Genomic DNA, 21,742 nt, shown 5'->3' with positions numbered 1-21,742 from the left:
TATTCAATTCTATTCATTTTTTAAAAAGTACAGCGTACTTACAATGTAAGATGTCGAAATGTTGTTTATTTTTCCGCTAAATAACCAGGAAATTACACTGTACTGCTTGTGCTTGTGCACTACATAGATTACAGTATATTTTTTTTCCTTGTTTCCTGGAAAAATTACTCGTTGCTCCCTTATTCTGCTATACCTATCTTTAAATATTTATTTATAATTACTTTCTAATTTCAAATAAAACACGCTGAAATTCCATTTAATCACGGGGAAATTACGCCCTTGGTAGTGTGCCGTATTATAAAGTGCTACCAAAATGACTGTAGATTTCAGAAATCCTTCTAAAATAAATAAAAGAATCTCATGAATCACTTTGTTATGTTCTGTGCTTTTTTGTGCTAATAATACATAATATCTGTATAATAAAAAATACCACCTAAACTCACGTGCGCCATACAAATTGAAAGCTGCACACTCCGTCATCTGAAAAGTAAGTCCATGTGGTCTGTTGGTCAAACACCCACAACTGCGTCATCACCGGAGCGCCAAGGGTGCTCTGTTGACACTACATTGGGACTGCGAGAATTTTGTTTTACTTAGACGTCTCAGACTCGTGCTCCTCATAGAGGACAAGAAGGACTTGCTGGGTCCTACTGCAGAGGTCATGCGAGAGTATAGGTGAATATCCTCATAACACCAGCGGGCGGAGCAGGGCAGAGCCGACGTGGGCGGGTCAAATGGAGACGAGCTCTGGGAATGTATGTGGTAAGAGATCGGATCTACCTTGATCAGCGGCGCTGTTATGTTGCTATTGGAAGTCGTCCCTACTAAAGGGCACGCTTTGAGCTTTAGCTGCGGAACAAACGCGAAGTAAATAATGTACACGACAGAGCGCAGGCGAATGAGCCTGCGAGACTCAAAGAGGAAGGATCCAGTACGGGTGTCCGCTGGAAGTTTGTGGCAGGACTCTTTGGCGTTAGAGCTGAGCGCCAGCAACGGCTCGGGTAAACAGATCGTTTCTCCGCGGAGTCGAACCAGAGCAGTGTCAGTGGCATACATTGTCAACGAGGACGCGTCAGTGCCGCACACCGAAGAAAACTTATCACTAAAGTGTCTGAAGGAAGCCTGCGCGGACGCACACGCTCTTCTCAAAACGATTTCATTTGACAGAATTTCCCAAGGCACGACAGACATTCTGGATAGTTTCTACAATGCAGGCAAGTGACGGCATGCAGACTGTAGGGTAATGTAGCGGATATATGAGCACAGAATTATACCAAATTACGCAAGTTTACTTTTATAATCCCCCCTTACAGATGTTGCAGTGGTGGAAATGAGCGACTCCTTTTGCCAGCCTTCCCTTTTCTACCATCTTGGAGTGAGGGAAAGTTTCAGCATGACTAATAACATCATTCTGTATTGTTCTAAGCAAGATAGTGATCTGCAAGCTCATAAGGTAACACATGCTCCCATTTATTGTTACATATTGTTTATTGTATACAGTCTCATGTGCTGGAAATGGAAAATAGTTCAACAGGCTTTGCTTTATTACTGCAACTACGGTGGGATATTTTCCTGAAGGGCTAAAATATTGTTGTATCTACATTTGATTTAGAGATGGAGCTTATTTAACAGCAAAACACCAGTTAGGGTTAAAACTTTAATTTGTGCATTGTACTTAATGTGAGTGAGAGAGATGGAGCCAAAATTAAAAAGCTATAGCAATTGTTATGCAATGTAAAGCAAGCTATGGCTGCCATTAATTCATGTTTTCATTATTGAATAAGTGTACATATTACCTTGTTAAAATAATTTCAGTGCATTCATAACAAAGCTTTAGCCTTGAAGTCATTTGTGCAACACACTTGTGACTGCTTTGTCTAGTGTCAAATGATGCTGCGGTTCCATTGTGGTCATGCAAGCTGTCCCAGCATGATATTTGATGCATCTATTGTTGTCCTGCAGGAGCAGTGTGGAAGTGACACCTTCATCCCATATGTAGTGTCACCTCAGGGCAAAGTGTTTGCCTGTGACGTTGCCATGATGACTTGTATCAAAGACCTGATGCAACCTAGTTTCCAGCTGGAGCCGCTGCTCATCCCCCTGGTTGAGAAACTGGTGCACCTGCTGAACAATGTGCACATTCAGTCCAGGTCAGACATAAACTTTAGCAGGGTGTGGTTAAACATTATTACTTATTTAAACATTATTATACAGTGAATGCATGTTCTTGAGCTTCCCACGTATGCAATGTCACTTAGCGTGTTTACAAAGGATTGTGAAATTGTGGAATGTAATACCAACACCGGACTATCTGCTGACAGTGAGTACTTCCGGGAGTCAATTAGGCATGAGATTCGCATGGCACGGGAGCGGTTCAGCGGCAGAGCCTTGAGCGAGGAGTTAAACCACATCCAGCAACGCCTGGATAGTGTAGATCTGCTTTCTCCAGATATTGTAATGAACCTATTGTTGTCCTACAGGGACGTTCAGGTATGCATTTCTAAATCTGTGTGTCTAAACTAGTGATTATTTATTAACACATTATTTTATGTTATTGAATTAAACAAAACAGCGTATTGTTGTCAGAACTCAAACAGTTTTAACATTATTATGATCATATGATTGCATATCTGTTTAGCCATATTTCATTATAAAAGAGCTACTGTTCAATCTGGGAGCCTTCACAAGTATTTGTATCAACAAAGAAGATCAGATTGTGTGTTTAGTGAACATATGAGCATTAACAAAAATAGCTATGGGGGGTGAAATTATTCACAATTGTTTGTAAATAGTAATATTTTTTATATAATAAACTTCAATGTAAATTATTAAAATTGTCAGGTGTGATTCAAGCATGATAATCATTATATTTCACTCTCTTCCACTTTTTCTCAGGATTACGATGCCATGATAAAACTGGTGGAGACTCTGGACAACCTGCCTATGTGTCAGGTGGCGAAGCATCAGAATATCAAGTTTCACTATATATTTGCTCTAAACAGGTACCAACTTGACTGCTATTGTATCTTGAGCTTGTCAGTATAGTTCTGTTGACATCTTTGGTTCACGCTAGGTGCTTTTGTGTCATTGTCAGTTTGCAGAGATCTTTTAGTAAATTCATATTCACCCAAGATATGAAGTTTTTTATCATCACAGTGGTCTGTTATGACATATACCCATCCTAGGAGGAATCAGTCCGGAGATCGTGAAAAGGCTTTGAAAGAAATTCTGCCAATTGTGGAGTCAGGGAACAAGGTGGCATCAGACGTCTACTGCCTGTGTGGACGCATCTACAAGGACATGTTCATGAGCTCAGCGTTCACTGATGAGTCCAGCAGAGACCAGGCCTGCTATTGGTACGCCAAGTTTGGCCATACAAAGTTTTCCACATTTGAGAAAAGTGGCATTTATGTCATGTTTTCCAGACTGTTTCTTTTATATAACTTGCCAGGTATGGGAAAGCCTTTGAGACAGAGCCAACTCTTCACTCAGGCATCAACAATGTGGTCCTCCTAATAGCAGCTGGCCATGAATTTGAGACGTCTATAGAGTTGCGCAAACTAGGTGCTTTCTGTTTTTTACCTTTCCATCAGAGAAAACTTAATGTCTGTGGATTTATTGGGGCGATCGTGGCTCAAGAGTTGGGAGTTCGCCTTGTAATCGGAAGGTTGCCGGTTCGAGCCCCGGCTTGGACAGTCTCGGTCGTTGTGTCCTTGGGCAAGACACTTCACCCGTTGCCTACTGGTGGTGGTCAGAGGGCCCGGTGGTGCCAGTGTCCGGCAGCCTCGCCTCTGTCAGTGCGCCCCAGGGTGGCTGTGGCTACAATGTAGCTTGCCATCACCAGTGTGTGAATGGGTGGATGACTGGATATGTAAAGCGCTTTGGGGTCCTTAGGGACTAGTAAAGCGCTATATAAATACAGGCCATTTACCATTTACCATTTATTGTGTCATGCATTGAATTTGATCCTTGAAATTCATTTTTTTGATGTTTTAAATGTCTGAGATGATGTGCAGTGCCAGAAAATATATTATTAGGATTCATCATAAGCTCAGTCAAAATTAGATTAATACTAAACAGTTATTAGTTGTGTTTTAAAACGTATTTCCTGTTACAAAAACTTTGAAAAGTAGACCATGTCATTAGTGCGATAAATGTTCAACTGAGCTACAGGATATGAGTCACGTAATTGTAATACTCATTAATCCCAGTCAGTGAACACTGCACCTTTATGAATGGGGAGATTGTCATCCTGGAAGAGAGGATAGAAATGTTTGCTTTTATTCTTGTCTCCAACTTGTCAAATATACCCCAAACTGTCCCAGTAAAATGCCACAGCTCACAGAGCCACCAGATCCTATCACTGCAGGGAGTAAAAATTAAGTTGTTTTTTCCCGTAATTTCTCACCCATTTGTGAGAAAATGCATTTCATTATGCTGTACACATCATATCATGTTGTTTTCAGTTGTTGGCCAATCATGTTTTGACAGTGCATAGTATTATAAAGGCATATTACATTGTATTCAATTATTTATTTTGTTCTTAGTCCATAAATGAGATTGTAACTGTGGTCAGGGTCGTCCTCTGTTGATTTGTTAGTAACCTCTTTTGTTTTGTTTTATGATGTCAATGTCTAGGTGTGACTTTAAGCACCCTGCTGGGTAGAAAGGGTAGTCTGGAGAAGATGAAGGACTACTGGGATGTAGGTTTCTACCTTGGAGCAAACATTCTTGCAGGTGAATACAGGAAAGTCATTGAGGCCTCTGAGAAGCTCTACAGACTCAAGGCCCCTGTTTGGTGAGACTTAATCATCCATTGTTGATGAGCAGTATCAAGGTGTTTAATCAGTTACTAAGCCACATGTATTTTTATATGATTGTTTTTATTAAAAGTGTGAAAAGCAAATAACAAATAACTGCCGAGTTCAATTTCTGTTAGGTATGTGGCATCTATTATGGAGACATACATCCTGTACCGCCGGTTTGCCAAGTTACCTGAAGTGAGATCTCCTAAACAAGATACAGTGGACTTCTGGATGGAGCTGCTTTTGCAGACCTGTAAACCCACTGCCTCATCAAACTGTTGTCCAGTAAGACCAAACACCTTACTGTAGCTGTAAATAATAAACAGGACACTCATCTTCTCACGGAGTAACTATTGATCAGGATTCAGTTCTGCTCATTTGGATTGTAAAGTTAACATGTAACAAAGCAGGAGATTCCCTGCCATTAGAAATGCATTAAACAGCCACGTAGATATTTAAAATAGATAGTACTGGAACTGGTGTTTTTCAGGTGCTCATTCTGGAGCCCACTAAACTCTTCCAACCAGCTATTGTGTCTGTGAACGAGGAGGACCAAAGTCGCACTGTCCAGCTAAAACACGCCACACGCTTAAAGGTATGTAAACTGTCTGGGCCCCTACTCTTTGAGCCACTCTCTGATTGGAATACATTTGACTCTTTGAACAAGTCATACATACGTGTGTATGAATGTATATCATATTATGTAATAAACAAGTTTTCTGTCTGAGTGTACAGTCGGCTGGGTGAGTAGGCATGTTCTTTTAGAGCCACTGTGCATTTAAAACATCAATATTTGTTCCTTTTATTCTTGCATATGTATTTATTAGTATGTAAAAATGGTTTACTGTGTGTGACAAACTCTGTATTAGCTGTAAAACACTCTTTTAACCTGTGTCTAAATTTGTATTTAATTCTGCAGAAGGGCTTAAACCAGTGGACTTTCCAAGCATCTGAAATTCGGGGAGTGAGGTAAAATAGAGCAGAGCATGTGACCTTTTTGTTGATTCCTCTGTGTCTGCAGGTCAGTGTTACTGTGTACTTCAGCTGTGTCCCGTCTACCAGACAAATATTCCAGAAAAAGTCATCTGCTGGGTGACTTAACAATAAATCGTTTTATCAGGCTGTGGTATCATAGGGGGGATGATGAAAAACACATTTTCTATTAGAGCCTAGTGGGGCCTTGCTCTTTATCACTAATACTTAATACATTTGATTTACTTTTATTTACCTATAGCTCCCACTGAATTAGAAACAATAGCTATCTCCTTCAATAGAACAAATAAGGATTAAGAGATACAGCCATGATGTCGTCTGTGCCAGTTTTATGTTCAACATATTCAAACATAAAGGTTTGCCTGTTTGAATGATTAAAACCTGTTTACGTCTTTCTCATTGCAGTGCTTCAAAGATTGATGAGCGGAGCTGCTTTCTGTATGTCCACTACAACTCGGATGATTTCCAGCTCTGCTTCCCATCTGAGATTCACTGTAAGGGGTGAGTGATTAACACTTGTGTGAGATCATGTGAATGACATCCTCGCAGATCAACTGATTTGCTAGATAAGATCTAACAGGTTGCGTGTACAGGGTGCAGAAAAACAGTCGGCATGCAAATGAAAGTAGTCAATGACTGGATGTTATTACTTGGTATGAGTCATATTTCCTGTACTGTCCTTACTTGCTTTTCAGAAACCTCTTGACATAATTTAGAAAAAAAAACCCTTCCCAGCTGAAGTAACATCTAGTACTGCACTACCACACAAGTTTCAGTTTTCTGTTTGCTGCCATATTTTTATAGTTTTTGACAGAAGCTTATATTCAAGCATTTCACTACATATCGTACTGTGTATGACTGTGTACGTGACAAATAAAATTTGAATTTGAATTTTTATTCACTCATGACTGGCATGAATGTCAAGTTAATTTAGAGTTTTTAATGGTTTCTTTCTCCTGTTCTTTTTCCAAGGGTGGAATGACTGTAGAACATGCATCTCTAATGACTTTTAAAAATCACAAATTGAATGAAGAAATTTGAATTTATGTTAGATATTCTGTAATTCACACAAGGTGGGAAATATACATATAGGCTCATATACACATTCACGCACTTAAATCTTTTATCAAGTTGTGCCGAAGGTCTTTTAAATTGACAAGAACAAGGTCTTAACTTCTTGTCAGTGATCATGATTGACTATAACTAGTAGTTTCTCTTTGGTAGTAAGAATTTATTTGACAGCATTCACTGGATTGACCAATACTCAGAACAACAGGAAAATCTTAGAAGCTCAGTGACGACCTAATAAGGAGAGTTTTAGATTTAACCTATTTGAGGAGGTCTTCTGGAGCCATTTCAAAAAAACTGCAGATTCAGACAATTGTATCTAAGTAAAGCTTATTTGCATAGGCTTATTTAGATGGTCCCGAAGAAGACTCAAGCTGTCACCCTCAAATGAGAGGAAATTATTTAGGCTGTTTAGGAACAGCTAAGGAACTACTAAACACTTTCCAAAATAAATGGAGTTTTACATCACCATGAACTCAGTGGGTTCCAACCAAGAAAAAGTCCCTTCCCCAGACTAAATACCTTCAAGATTTGCTGAAATTTGCAGCTGCAAACATGGACAAGCCAAATGCCTTCTGCAGAAGGATTTTTACACTTAGATGGCCACAATGACAAGAGGTATGTTTGTAGGAGTATAGGAGAGGGACACTGTACCAGCTCTCGTGGTACAGTGTCACGGTAGTGGTAGCATCATGCTCTAAGGCTGTTTTGCTACCAGTGGTACCAGTACATTGAAAAAAGTGGATGGAATCCTTCCTTAACTTCACCATATTTGGGTGTCCCAGCAAGACAATTATCCCAAACACACAAAGCTGGTTTTAGAAGGGATAAAGCAGGCTGACAAAACTTTTGAATGGCCTTCCCAAAGTACTGACTTTAACCGTAATGAAAAGTTATGGCTTAAAAGCCAGGTTCATACCAGGAAACCAACCAATTCAAATGAACTCTAGCACTCCTGCCAGGAAGAGTGGTCATATATCCAGCCAGAATTATGCCAGAAGCTTGTGCCAAAAGTGTCTGGTAAACCAAATATCAGTGGGGGGTGTACAGTATGTGTAGCCTGTATGTTTAATTTTCACTCTGTTTGGATGAGAAAAAATCCCAAATGAATTCAAAACTTCTGCACCCACTTATTGCTTTTTAAAGTTATGCATGCTGTGCAATCATTCCACCCTGGAAAACAGAATAGTTTAATGAAATCGATAAAAGCCCAATATGATCAAACATCCATGCCCATTATGAGTGTAAATGAATTTCTGACCACAGCTGCATATAATAGAGTTTGTTTGTTTTTTTCCTATTAACACACTGCCAAATATAACATCCTGCTTTTCCTGTTTTCACTGGTATGTTTTCTTTTAAACAAATTAAGTTAAAATGAAACAAACTGTGATAAATAGAACTAATGAGGGATTACTTGTAAGCAAAATATCCACATTTTCTAATTTCAGTCTCACATCAACCTTTTCTATCACTTGTTTTTTTTAATTACCAGAGACAATATCAGGCTTCTCATTCACATCTATTCAAATTTGATCAGCCATTGAAAATAAATATGAATTTTATTGTAGCTACTTGCAGTTGTGTATTTTGGTGTGTGTGAACCAGTGTGGCTAACAGCCAAAAACCTATCAATCTGTTTATAAGTAAATCCCTCAGCAGAAATCTACAGGGACCTCTTCACTTGAGCTGATGTTTACTGAAAGTATATTTAAATTTATGCTGCAGTGAGAAATATTTTTATGTATGTCTCTTCTCTACCTAGTTTCTGTGAGTTGGTAAACTCCCTTCTCCAGGAGGCTGAAAACCATGTTCAAGATATAGAACATACACTCGGAGAAATACTAGAGGTCAGTTACAGTTCCTTCTATATCCGGATGCAATATGTGTTCTATTTTAGGTCTGTGCTAAAAAAAGTGAATGCCATTTTAGTTAGAACTGAGCTACTCTTGCAGACGTGGTTTTAACGTGTGTTTCACTCTCATAAAACCATGTTTAAAGTTAAAATTTGAAAAGCCAGTGTTATTTATAAAGAATATATCAAATCTATGTCTGTCAGAACTGCCTTAACTCTTCATGACAAAGCAAATATATTTGATATTTTGCTCCATATTGACATGATAGTGTCACATGGCTAATCCACAATGCAAACATCCTATTTCACCACATCCCAAAGGTGCTCTAGTGCATTGAGATATGTTAAAAAAAAAAATTAAATCACTTCCACCAGCTTGAATCACTGGTGCAAGGCAAGATGCATCCTTGCCTTTTGCATTCAAAAGAAACTCATATGTTTCTTGTAGTAAGTAGTACTAGTGAGAGAGTAACTGGGTAAACTAGAAAAACATTGGTGGGAAGAAATGCTCAAAATGCTGTTTTGATTCATTTAAGGTGGGGACCCCATGCAAAGTGTAGTCTAAGTTTCCGGTTCTTAGTTTCCTGTTTTAGTGAGTTTTTATTTGAGTTACTGTTGCCTTAGTATCAGCTCAGAACAGTGTGGACAGTCTCCTCTGACAACTGGCGTTAACAAGCCATTTCTGTCCAGAGAACTACTGCTCACTCAATATTTTCTCTTTTTTGGACCATTTTGTGCAAACTAGACATGGTTGTTCAGGAAAATCCCCATAGATCAGCAGTTTCTGAAATACTCAGACAAGGCTGGTCTAAATATGAATCATACTGACTTCAAAATCACTTATATGACATATATTCCCCAGTCTGATGCTTGGTTTGAATTTCAGCAGGTAGTCATTTCCATCTCTGCAAATCCCGCCATTCTCTGCTGAACTCTGGCATCAACAAGGCGTTTTATCCAGAGAACAGACACTCACTGGATATTTTCTTTTTTCAGATCCTTCTTTGTAAGCCTTAAAGAGGAAAATCTTAGTGCGTCACCAGTTTGTGGAAAACTCAGACCAGCCTTTCTGGCACCAACGCCCATGCTCTTTTTAAAGTCACTTAAATTTCTCCACATTCTGGTGTTCATTTCCTACTACATCATGTCGTTTTCACCATGCTTGCGTAATAAAATGCAATGAGCTGCTGCCATGTTATTGACAGATGACATATTTGCATTAAATATTGATCAGGTATTTGTGAGTTCATGAGTATAGTAAAACCTTTAGCAGATGTCGCATTTTGCCTTATTTAAACCTCTGAATGAAGGTCTCCTTAAGTTCCTAAAATTCTGTTTCCATTCACTCTATACTGATTCTTACTGATTCTCATTCTACAGTATATCTATGAGACCAATGAGAATGGTGACAAGGTAATACTTGGTAAAGGAACTTATGGTGTAGTGTATGCTGGAAGGGACCTGAGCAACCAAGTACGCATCGCCATCAAAGAGATCCCCGAGAAGGACAGCACGTAAGAAAACACATATGTTACCCTTCTGATGTTGACACTTTCAGATTACGCTGTAGTCAACAAAATCTGCTCAGTTACAGTAATAATATGATAGCGTTTAGGTAGTGTTAACCACATGAAAAGAAAAATACACTGTCGACTCTAGACAGACGTGGAAAAAAACCTTCTATATGTAGCAAAATATTTATTGCTTTTGCAAACTTTTAAGGCAAAGGTTTAAGCGATTAAGTCCCTTTAAATAGTTTGTTTATACATCCAAAATCCAAACCTAGTTGTGGTATATTGTTTATAACTCCTTTTTAATGATGGAAATGAAAAGAGGCCTAAATTAGACAATGCAAATCACTTGTACAAACACAACAATCTCATAGCAGCACCTTTATTCTTTTGTGTTGATTAGGTATTCTCAGCCCCTGCATGAGGAGATTGCTCTGCACAAGAGGCTTAAACACAGGAATATTGTCCAGTACCTGGGCTCTGTCAGTCAGGATGGTTTCATCAAGATCTTCATGGAAGAAGTACCTGGGGGTAAAAAGATGACATTTGATCTTCTAACACTCCTAGCAATAAGAGTGCCTGTCATTACTAAATCGTTACTGTAATATAAATCAAAGCTTCAAAAAAGTTTTTGTTTGATTTTTTTAAATTTCACATCTGTTTGTGGAAAGAGCTGTTATCACAAATGTAAATGTGTAATTAATCAGTTTGCTCATATGTAATCAACAAGCAAATAATTATCCTCTTTTTTTTTTTCTTTTTTTTTTTTGTGTCCCGTTTGGATCTTTAGCCATCAGAATTGTTGTCTTAAGGCCAAGAAAGATGCCAAGCGGATTTATTTTACCAAGTGGATCATCATGGCCTTGCCATATTGGTCCATTTGATTGACCTTTATTATAATTATGAATTTATTTTATTTTCAGTTGCTACAAACGGGACAGACATGACTGGGGGATAGGACAGGGAGAAAGAATGAAAGAAAGAGAGGGAGAGAAAGAAAACCAAAGGGGAGAAGAGACTGTGAGAAGGGGGAGAAGAAAGAAAAAAACAAACAAACAAACAAAAAAAAAAACACCTGGGTCACCTGTATGGAGAAAAAAAAACAGAAGAGAAAGCAAACAACAAAGAGCAACATAATAAAAAAATGGCACCATCACAATAAACTAGCTAGCAGTAGATATCAGTAGATACTAAATAATAAACGATATTGTGCAGCACGCAAGATAGACAGCGCACAATGTGCTTTGAGGCAGCAGCCAAGAAAGCTAATTATCCTCTGACGTAATGAAATTAGGTCACGGGGTGGAGCGATGTGGTTTGGGAAATCAGAGACATGGCGTCAAGCACAGGTTCCTGAGAAATTCTTAAACACACACAAGCCTTGATGTTCCCAATAAGTCTGTTTCCTTGCTTTCTGTGTGCTATTTGTTGTGGGCTTCAGGGAAATCATGTGACCAGAATTGTAATGCATGTGTGATTATGTAACATCTACTGGAAGCCAGTTTTAAAGAAGTGGGTGGTTCTGAAGACATCCTGTTCAGTGGAGGAAAATGTTTACAGAAAATGGTGTGATTGTGTGAAAAACATCTTGAACCTCTGATTAGAAACGTGCACAGTCCTAATCCATTGCTTTGTTTGATTGTGCCAAATGTAATGGAGAAACAGTTATTTTAGTTGTGCATCTTTATTGCATCTTTTTTAAAACTAATAACCTTGTCAGGCGCTGGTTTAGTTCAGTGCGTGAGCGGGTGACCGTGTGGGACGTGGCTCGAAATCAGTGGCGTGGGTCACCTTGTGAAATTATGCATTTCCTCTTACAGGTAGCTTGTCTTCTCTTTTGCGCTCGAAATGGGGTCCTCTGAAAGACAACGAGCCCACCATCATTTTCTACACCAAGCAGATACTTGAGGGTCTAAAGTACCTTCATGAGAATCAGATAGTCCACAGAGACATCAAGGTGAGCAGATCACCTTTGGCTTCGTGGCAAATAGTTTTCTGGTCTACTGTGTCTTAAAGTTTAGCTTTGTGGTATTCACTGGTTTTGTTCCTTATGCAGGGTGACAATGTACTGATCAACACTTATAGTGGAGTTTTGAAGATATCTGATTTTGGAACCTCCAAACGGTTAGCAGGGATTAACCCCTGTACTGAAACATTTACTGGTAAGTTGACAGTTATGACATTATTAAAAGATTGTTATTATTAAAACATTTTTACACGTGAACTCCTCACAGTAGTCGAACTTTCACTTTTCTGGTGGATTTTCAATAGGAACTCTGCAGTACATGGCCCCTGAGATTATAGACCAAGGACTTCGGGGTTATGGGAAGCCGGCAGATATCTGGTCTCTAGGGTGCACTATCATAGAAATGGCAACAGGCAAAACACCCTTTCATGAGCTGGGAAGTCCCCAGGCAGCCATGTTCAAGGTAAAAAAAAAGGAGTTGTGTTTTCTACGTAAGTTAAAAATGCTCACAGTGGACTTTACACATAAGGACATTTGGCAGATTGCGGCATTGTGGAATGCCTGGAATTATATTTCATGGAACATTCGGGAGACTTTTCCTTTGAAGACTTTTACATTTCATGATCATTGTTTATTTAGTTTTTACAAGTACCAGGTGGATATTAGATTGATTAGATATACAAAGTTTTAAATTCAGTTACACTTTAGGTGCATAATTATTTGCACAACACAATTCTGTGTAATTTTGCCTCTGTACAGCCTGACAGTGGTGCACATTTTTATATAGTCCCCCCACTATCAGACCAAGTGCTTACACAAAATAACATAACTTAAGTATACAAACTCCTTTTTAACACTTGGATGAAAATCATTTGCAGTCAGTGACACACAATAACATGGTCCAGAAGCAGAATGACAAAAATTGTGTAATTTTCTCAAAACTCATCCTCCTAATACATATGAACCCAGACAAAGAGAGCTATCAGCATAGCGTAAGAGCTAGCACAGCACAAGAATCTCAAAGCAGAATGTTTCAATGAAACTTTAAAAATTCCCAACTAGGTTGGCATGTTTAAGATCCACCCCAAGGTTCCAGAGTGCATGTCAGATGAGGCCAAGGGTTTCATCATGAACTGTTTCGTGCCAAATCCAGATGAAAGAGCCACAGCAGCAGAACTGCTTAAGGACCATTTCCTAAAGTCGTCTACGAAGAAAAAAGCTAAAGCTGTTCAGGAATCCCTGTCTATAAGTGAGAAATACACTTAAAATACACACATTTCACCTCTTACCCATTTTTGCTTTCTATAGCAATGATGCAGAGTATCTAAACCCTATTTCTTACAGCTGACTATCAGCGCAGTATGTCTGTGCCTATCTCCATCCTTGTGGAGGATACTGATTCTTACTCTGACTTGATTGACCTGTCTTGTTCTCTGGACCTGACGAGGTCGCAGTCCTCTCTCAGAGCAGAAGAAATCTCAGAGAGCCCACCGAGCACCAACAGCTTCCTGTTGTGAGTAAGATTATTCCTCAAAAGAAACTCAAAACCTTTTCATTTGTGCGCAAACTATGATTGTATTGAATCTTACTTTACTGGTAAACCACACTGAGGTTCGTTCTTCACAGTCCTATAACTTGTGAAAAAAGGCTATAATGCAAAATTCCCCATGCCATTATTAAATAATACATCTGATGTGTTACTGATAGCCATATCTACATTTTTCTATCATACAATGGTTATTGCTGTCATGGTCCTGGGCCATGTGGGCCCAGTATTCTTAGTTTTCATGTATTTTTGTATTTTGTTCTTTATTTAGGCCATGCTTCCTGGGTTGATCTGTTACGTTGTTCCTTATGTGTTTTCCCTTCATGACTCTCACCCCCTGTGTGCCCCTCTGTGTATTTATGAGCCCTCGTCTCTCTTTGTGTTTTATTCTATGTTTTCCCCAGCCCGTTATGTCTGCGTTCTCCCCGTGCTCTCTCCCCTCCTGTTTGAACCTCTGTGTACTTCCTGTTTTACTTTGCCCATCTCCCATCAGTGTTACGTTCACTCCTGCCGTGTCTTGTTATGATTATCAGTGTCACCTGTGTTCCCCGTGTGCATCCACTTCCCCTGATCATCCCTCATGTGTATTTAGTCTCTGTGTTTCATACAGTCTGTGTCGCGTCGTCTGTGTTACCACCTCTGTGTTCCGTATTCCAAGCCATAGCTTTTCCTTAGTTTATTTCCAGTTTAGGTTTTCGTTTGAACGGTTACTCTTATGCTGCCTTCACTCTGTTCTGTTCCTTTTCATCAGCCATAATAAACGGCTCGCTTTTGTTGAAATCCACTCCTGCATCCTCGCCTGTGTTCGCACCTGGGTCCACCACACACGTTTCCGCACGGTCTGCCTCCGCAGACCCTGACAATTGCAGCATGTTCGTGGCTTATCTGTGCCATTTATGTTTGTTTGCATTCAATTTTTCCAGAATACCAGATGACTCCACATCAGACATGAGCAGTCCATCCTCAACAGAGGAGAGTACTGGCCTTTTTATGCTGAGAAAGGACAGTGAGAGGAGAGCCACGCTGCACAAAGTTCTCACTGACTACATAAGCCATGTTGTGTCTAGTATACAACAGTCTGTGCCTCAGGTGGGTAAAGAAAAGTTACCGCACTGTCAAATTCTGTTATAGAATTGCTCTTCAATTCTGAGACTGAGATGGATTTTAGTTCTCTAATAATGAATAGCTCTTTATAATAGAGTATTTGAAAGCTTATCAATATCTGCATGTTTAAACTATTAGGTACACGTTGACAGTACGGGATTGTGGGACTCTGTGATACTAGTCCCCTCCGAAGGTGCTCTATTTGATTAATATCTGGCCGACACTGACACATTCTTTCATGTTGTTTCCATCAAACTCTGACCTTAAAATCCAAATATCAAAGCAGAAAAATTACTGTGAACTGCAGCCTCAGTTTCCTGTTCTTAGCCGACAGAAGTGGTACCTGTCTTTTGCTGTTGTGGCTATCTGGTCAATCTCTAATTTCTGGCATCACCAAAAAATTTCTGCCCAATTTCTGTCTCGTGTTACACATATTTTCTTTTTATCTGACCATTCTCTGGAAACCCTAGAAATGGTAGTGTAATGGTAGATCCCAGTAGATCAGCAGTTTCTGAAATACTCACACCAGCGTGTCTGGCAACAACATTTAAAAACATTCAAAGTCAATGAAATCACCTTTCTTCTCCATTCTGGTGCACGGTTTGAACTTCAGCAGGTCATCTTGATTATTTCTGTGTGCCTTAGTTCATTGAATTGGTGACATGTGTTTGGCTGATTAGATAGTTGAGTAAATGAGCAGTAGCAAACATATTTAGTAAAGTACCTGGTGAGTGTATAGGCCATACCAAATGAACCGATTCCTTTGTAATCTACTATTAACATATTGCCTTACACGTATTGCGCCACCGACATTGCAAACTAGAGAAATAGGAATGTAAAGCCAAAGAATGTACAAGCTAAGGTTACCTGTTTAGCTAAAACCTGTGGGAGTTTCCCTCATAAGGGTTTTGGTCCTTAAATGCTCTTATATTATTATCTTATGTTTGATAAGATGTTTCTTGAGGATAAATAAAGTTTCTATGTTTCTTTTTCCTTTCTTTCCATCTACTTCTTTCCAGTTATGTACTGTTCCTCTATAAAAACCTTCAGATTTTTCTTTGCATCACAATTTTTAACCATACTTTTACAATAAGAGTTAATAAAAGATGTTAGTGTATCTCGTTTTATGCATTTAGGTTAGAATTTGTTTTGAGCAGAGCATTTTTTTTCTTATAATCCTGAAATTTTTGTCATTACTAAAGGAGAAATGACCATTAATAGGAACATTGTTATCAATAACAGATCACAGTGAAAAAGACCATTACACTCCAGCTGAAAAGAACTACAGAGAGATGAAGTAGATGGGTTTATATACTTTGAAAACGAGAACTGCAGAATGTATCCTGATTTTAAAGTCTGCCTTTCTCTGTTAAAAGTATGGTGATGGCTCCTCGATCACTCCAGACCACATCACCAAACTCGTTATTTGTTTGCGTGACAACATCCATTCCCCGGACAGGAAGCAGCTTACCAGCGGCTTGCTGGAGCTTCGAGCTACGCTCGTAGCTGCCTCAGTACCTCTGAACAGCCTACAGGTGGTGCTATTTAACTTCCAAGATGCAGTAAGTTACTTCGGAGCCCAAAGCCAGATTTTGCTGGTGATTGCACTTCACTTTCAAGATTTTTTTTTATTTAGCAATTACATCACAATTGAGAATAAGCCTCCTTATATTCATACAAAGCCTTCTGACCATAGGTGAAAAAAGTGTTGAAGCAACAAAAGGTTAAACCTCATTGGATGTTTGCTCTGGACAATCTGCTGAGACAGGCAGTACAGGATGCCATAACTGTATTACTGCCAGGTAAAGTAGGCATGTGCTTCATTCCATAATCTGTTTAACATTTTTTGTTGAGTAGAAAGAAACAACAACATAGTGGTAAGAGTGTTTGCCAGAGGAACATTGTATTTCATTGTATTTTTATTTCATTTACATTTAAATTTATTTATTTTCTTGCCTGTTGATTTTTTTTTTTTAATTTATTCATTTATATTTCTTACTTATCTGTTTTTCTGATACTAATTTACCCTTTGCCTTTCAGAACTCAGACTCCATCTGCAGTCCTCATTCGAGAGTGAGGACAACACCTCTGAGGAGCTGTTTGCCGATCCAGACACTCCTGTAGCTCTAGTCCCTGACCAGCTGGTGGCACCAGCATACACACAGCAGCCAGATCCAGCAAATGATGTGCTGCCTAGAGCCAACCCTAAACCTGCAGACTTCAACCTTAACACCAACTGGCCACTCAGCGAGAACCTGAGAGATCTGCGACTGGAGACCAGAAGGTTTATTTCGCCTGTCACCTTTATCGTTCAGAGAATCTACAGGTTTATTAGATTCTCTGAACAAACTACATACATACATAAAATACATTTTTATTTTTTGTTTTCTCAGCTTTCTTTTCATATCCCCCTCATATTTCCTGTAAAATAGAATAATCGTGACTAACATTCCTATTAGGTGTACACAGTGATTCATTTAATTTTGGGTTGCAGGGCTTTCTGCTGCATGTTAAGGCTATTTGTGTTGTGTTTCAGACTGCTGAATCATCTAAGCGAGAAGGAGACAGAGTATCAGGAGCTACTGAGGAACTCTCTCTGGAGAAAACAACAGCAAATAGACGCACTGAGGAAAGAATCAGTCAATGAGGGTAATGTTGTTTTAATGCCAAAACTTGTTACAATACTAGCACAGTAACTGCTGTGTTACAGTAAGCACTTCTTTCCCCACTCACCTCTTTTCACTCTCTTCTCCCGCATGTCATTTTTTTTGTCATCTCTCTCTCATAATGTGTATTTTTTCCTGTCTATCCCTGCTCCCTTCTCTTTCTCCTCACCCTCCAGCTGGTCATGGCAGATGGGTGCCCCTCCCTGAGCCTGGTTCTGCTGAAGGTTTTTTCCTGTTAAAAGGCAGTTTTTCCTTCCCACTGTCGTAAAGGGCCCACTCATGAGGGACTGCTTGATTGTTGGGGTTTTTGCCAATACTATGGGTTTTACCTTACAGTACACAGGGAATTGAGGTGACTGTTATTGTGGATTTGTGGTTTATAAAGAAGCTTGAACTGAACTGAATTGTGTCTGTGATCGTGCGTTTTTCTGCAAGCTGAGTTGTGCAAAATAAAGGCAGCCTGCTTTATTTTCCTGATTTGAAATATTTACAAAAGGCTATATCACTGAAGTGTATTCTCCTGATTTGCTATATCCTGAACTAAATTAGACTTGAATCTGAACCATTCCTTTAGATGATGAAATTTTCTTGAATATTTGAATATTCTGTTTGTACACCACAATCAAACCTCTAACCCTAGAAAATTAATTCAAGTTTTGCAAAAAAAATTTTCTACTAGATATGAGACAGTAAACAAAGATGTTTAATAGTTATTTGAGGAGCACTGAAGTTATTCTCTCGCCTTTTATCAGACAAACATCAACACAAGCTGCGACATGAGCAGTATCATAGGAAGGGACCAAGCCTTCTTTGGATTATCAGTACACTCAGTGATTCTAATTACTATTTCTTAACATCTGCGCCAAGCAATCCCTACCACACCTTAGCTACAGGCTGATGGCGGATTTCTGCCTGGCTAGTTGCTGTCAGAGGCGTTGGCTGCCAGATCAGCTGCTAATGTGCTCAAACTTGACTTGTTAGTTTGTATAATGATTATACGGGCTGGCTGCCGAAGACGCTTTTGTTGTGTGTAACATTAACACCATTAAATACACCATGTGTTTATGAGTGTCTGAGAAAACCTAATGGTTGTAACTCTGTGCATTATAGATGTGGAGTTGGCTTCACAGAAAAGCTCCAGACCAGAGAAGAAAGCCTTAGCGCGCTGGCTAAAGACTGTCCCCGTAGATCAAGACACTATCAACAAGGTAAATTCAGCAAAAGCTCAACTTTGCCTCTTTTTTTTTTTACACCCCTAAGGCTACTTCGTGTTACTCATCCACCTAGTATTAATCCACACCTCTGTGATCCTGTTTTCCAGTTGCTCGCTCATGAGTTCACCTTGGACTGTCTCCTCCGTATGGCCGCCAAGGATGACTTGATGTACTGTGGAATAAGGTGAGCTGCCTCCACGCATCACCCCCTCAAAGCACGAAGTCTACACCGTTATTTTAAGTTTCATCATAAGTTTAAGCAAAGTGACATTGCACATGAATGTGAGTCCACTGTTGCTGTTGCAGAGGCGGCATGCTGTGTCGAATCTGGGCAGCTGTAACAGCTTACCGGAAGACCCAGCTCAGCACGCACAATGAGGACAGCGAGGACACCCTTCTTTAATGGCTGCTGATGTTACACATCAAAGGGCAGGTTCATAGACAGGCTGGCCCTGTGTGTGGTCTGGAGGAACAGAGGCATTTCAGGTTGCTGATGTAAAGCAGATTAAATTTTGAAAACATTTTTAAACTGTGAATGTACTATAAAGGAGCATCAGAAGCTTTTTACTGAAAAGCTAAGTCATGTCAAAATTTTATTTTGTTATATTATGTTTTTACATTTTATCCGGGTGTCAGAAGGTAGAGCTTTAATTGTATCTTCAGAAGATATTTCATCTAGTGACGCTGTTTTCCTGTTTCACAGAAAGCTAAGCAGGATTTGAAGTTATTAGAGACTATGTATAAGACTAACCTGTATTCCTGGTTTGGAAAACAAATGTTATTTGTACTATAAGCCCTTATAAATTAATTCAAATAATAAACAGGAAGCATTTTTTAACAGTCATTCAGACTGGCTTGTTATCTCCACACAGTCCTTTGTTTCTAACAGGGAGAAGGTTTTTTTCAGGGTGTGATGTAGCATGGAAGAAGTGATGTAGTGGTGAACAGTCTTTAAATTCCACACGCGTTTCCTCATCTGTTTTCACTGTGTTGACGTCTCCTTAGAGACAGTGACGTGAACTTTGTGTGTGTTGGTCGATATGTGTGATGCATGTGTCTGAGAAGGTCTATTGTATGACTTTTTGCTGTTCTGGGTGGTTTCATGCTGTCTAGTACTTAGTTCTTCAGTTTATGAAAAAGAGTTAAATTTTAAGTCTAGACATGAGAAACTGGGCTCGAGTAAAATGACGAGACTTAAAAAATGAAGAAAAAGATCAGGAGTGTAACATTTCAGAATAAGTTAGGCAAACAATCTTTAGAGAAGAATGAGGAGATTCTGAGGATGTTCTTTATTTTAATAGGAGTGACAGAAAGGCAGTTTAATGTCATATGCTTGTTAACTCCATTCTCTTTCAGTAGGGATGTGACTTCAGTGGAAGCATTGGGCTGGCTCCTGCTAGCCATAGTACTCACTATTGTGAGTACTATTCGAATGATATGCAAAAATACATGTTGCCAAATAATAGCTAGTATTTGCTTTTAAGTCCAACCCTCTATAGCAAACATAAAAGCATTTTCCACAGAGTGATGTACATTAATATGCAATACACAACAAATGTGGTATTTGACCTACAATCTGCAAAGTCAGAATGGAAAGGCAGTCCTCTCTGGAGATCTGTGGATACCTCCTGCATAGAGTTTAAGAGAAAATCCCTTAATAAAGAATAAAAAGAAAATGTGAATGGATGAATCCACTATCAGAACATCTAACTATAATTACAATTTTCTATGGTATACTTGCAATATTAAACACTACCGAGATACTAATTAAAATCCACTGTAGCTCATATATCACTCGTACTATAATTCAAAACTGGCATTTCCCGTTCCTGTGTTCACAGATTTATGATATGCTTCATTTATTCGTTGTCATAAGGTCTGAAAAGCTCTTCACAGGCTTGGCCAAAATACTGATTACGTCTGTCTGGCAGTAAAGATCAAAAGCTCTGATTTACCTTTGGACTAATTTAATGGGCTCAGCAAATCGGAAGGTGTATCAGTAAATCAAGTAAGGCATCTTTCTCTTGTGTCCTTGGATGCTGCCTCAGAGAAAAGTAATCGCCCTGCTCGAGTATTATCAACCAGTTTTAACAGATTTGACCATCTCCTATCTCCAGATCCTTGCTACCTATTATTTGTTTATCAAAGCATGCAAGATACACAAAGAAGGATTCTCTTTATAGTTGATATTTAAAATATATGTATTTATAACTTCTGTATTCACCTCGACTTTTAAATAAATCTGTTTTTGAGATTTGAGTGTTCAAATGTATTTCTTTTAGGTAAAATGACAAAAGGTGGTTGCTGTTATGTCTGGCACACTAACACTCACATGAATTCTTAACAGTGAGTCACATTGCCTTAAAGAAACAACACAGGCAGCAGGGGCCATATTAGATTCATTTCCTGATATACATAATTGGATGTAATGTGAATGTATCCCCCTGAGTCTCGCTTGTTTGAATAAGCTTTAAATCACAGTAGCATTAGGATTGTACAGCTAATAGCATGCAAACTGTTGGCTTTAATCAGCCAGTACGCCGTGTGTGGAGAGAGTAAAGTCGAGGTTACATTATGTTTTTCATTATTCACACTGACAGTCATATAAATCTGAAATATACTATTTGTGTTGTTATTTCTGCACTGTCTGTTTATCTATTCTGTTAAGTATATTAAGAGCAATGAATAAAGCTCAATTCCTTGTATCTGTACACCCCTATTTGGCAAATAAATCTAATTCTGTTTTTCTCAAATGAGTCTTATAAATTGCTGCATATCCTTTAGTCTGTGCTTCCTGCATTTCTAAAGGAATCATGTTTGTGCTGCCTTATCACTGTTCATTCTTCTCTTTTCTTAATCCCTTCATTTCTGTTCTGTCAGGAGGTGGAGCTAAACTACTGATATGCAAATAACAGGGACTGTTAGGGGGATTTTGGCAGGCTCTTGGGGGGGGGGATTGAGGACGACACACTGGGAGGCCCAGAAGCTCCAGGGATTACCGAGCTCACCCTGTT

The 21,742-nt window shown here is 39.1% G+C and overlaps 1 protein-coding gene across 1 annotated transcript; it reads left to right on the top strand.

Moving 5' to 3' along the window:
* Nucleotides 1-532: 532 nt before the first annotated feature.
* On the top strand, nt 533-19,641 carry LOC308404997 (mitogen-activated protein kinase kinase kinase 5). Its single transcript, XM_080895359.1, has 28 exons — nt 533-1,214; nt 1,314-1,453; nt 1,963-2,150; nt 2,322-2,490; nt 2,896-3,002; nt 3,186-3,356; nt 3,452-3,564; nt 4,639-4,798; nt 4,940-5,090; nt 5,296-5,400; nt 5,725-5,774; nt 6,204-6,299; nt 8,632-8,716; nt 10,102-10,235; nt 10,636-10,763; nt 12,053-12,189; nt 12,289-12,394; nt 12,504-12,661; nt 13,261-13,447; nt 13,543-13,711; nt 14,668-14,833; nt 16,225-16,410; nt 16,545-16,650; nt 16,889-17,132; nt 17,385-17,497; nt 18,625-18,722; nt 18,836-18,912; nt 19,035-19,641. Exons 1-28 carry the CDS (start codon nt 875-877, stop codon nt 19,129-19,131), a joined length of 3,981 nt encoding a protein of 1,326 aa, XP_080751485.1. The 5' UTR covers nt 533-874; the 3' UTR covers nt 19,132-19,641.
* Nucleotides 19,642-21,742: the final 2,101 nt, after the last annotated feature.

Source organism: Rhamphochromis sp. 'chilingali', assembly GCF_963969265.1.
Source record: "Rhamphochromis sp. 'chilingali' genome assembly, chromosome: 11".
Lineage (NCBI taxonomy): Eukaryota > Metazoa > Chordata > Actinopteri > Cichliformes > Cichlidae > Rhamphochromis > Rhamphochromis sp. 'chilingali'.
This window is presented reverse-complemented; position numbering and strand designations above follow the sequence as displayed.

Excerpts from the sequence above, each read along its gene's own strand:
- LOC308404997 (XM_080895359.1), top strand. The coding sequence starts at position 875 with ATGTACACGACAGAGCGCAGGCGAATGAGCCTGCGAGACTCAAAGAGG. Across the intron at positions 13,712-14,667 it reads AGCACCAACAGCTTCCTGTT|AATACCAGATGACTCCACAT; the intron begins GTGAGTAAGATT and ends CAATTTTTCCAG. Across the intron at positions 18,723-18,835 it reads ATCAAGACACTATCAACAAG|TTGCTCGCTCATGAGTTCAC; the intron begins GTAAATTCAGCA and ends CCTGTTTTCCAG.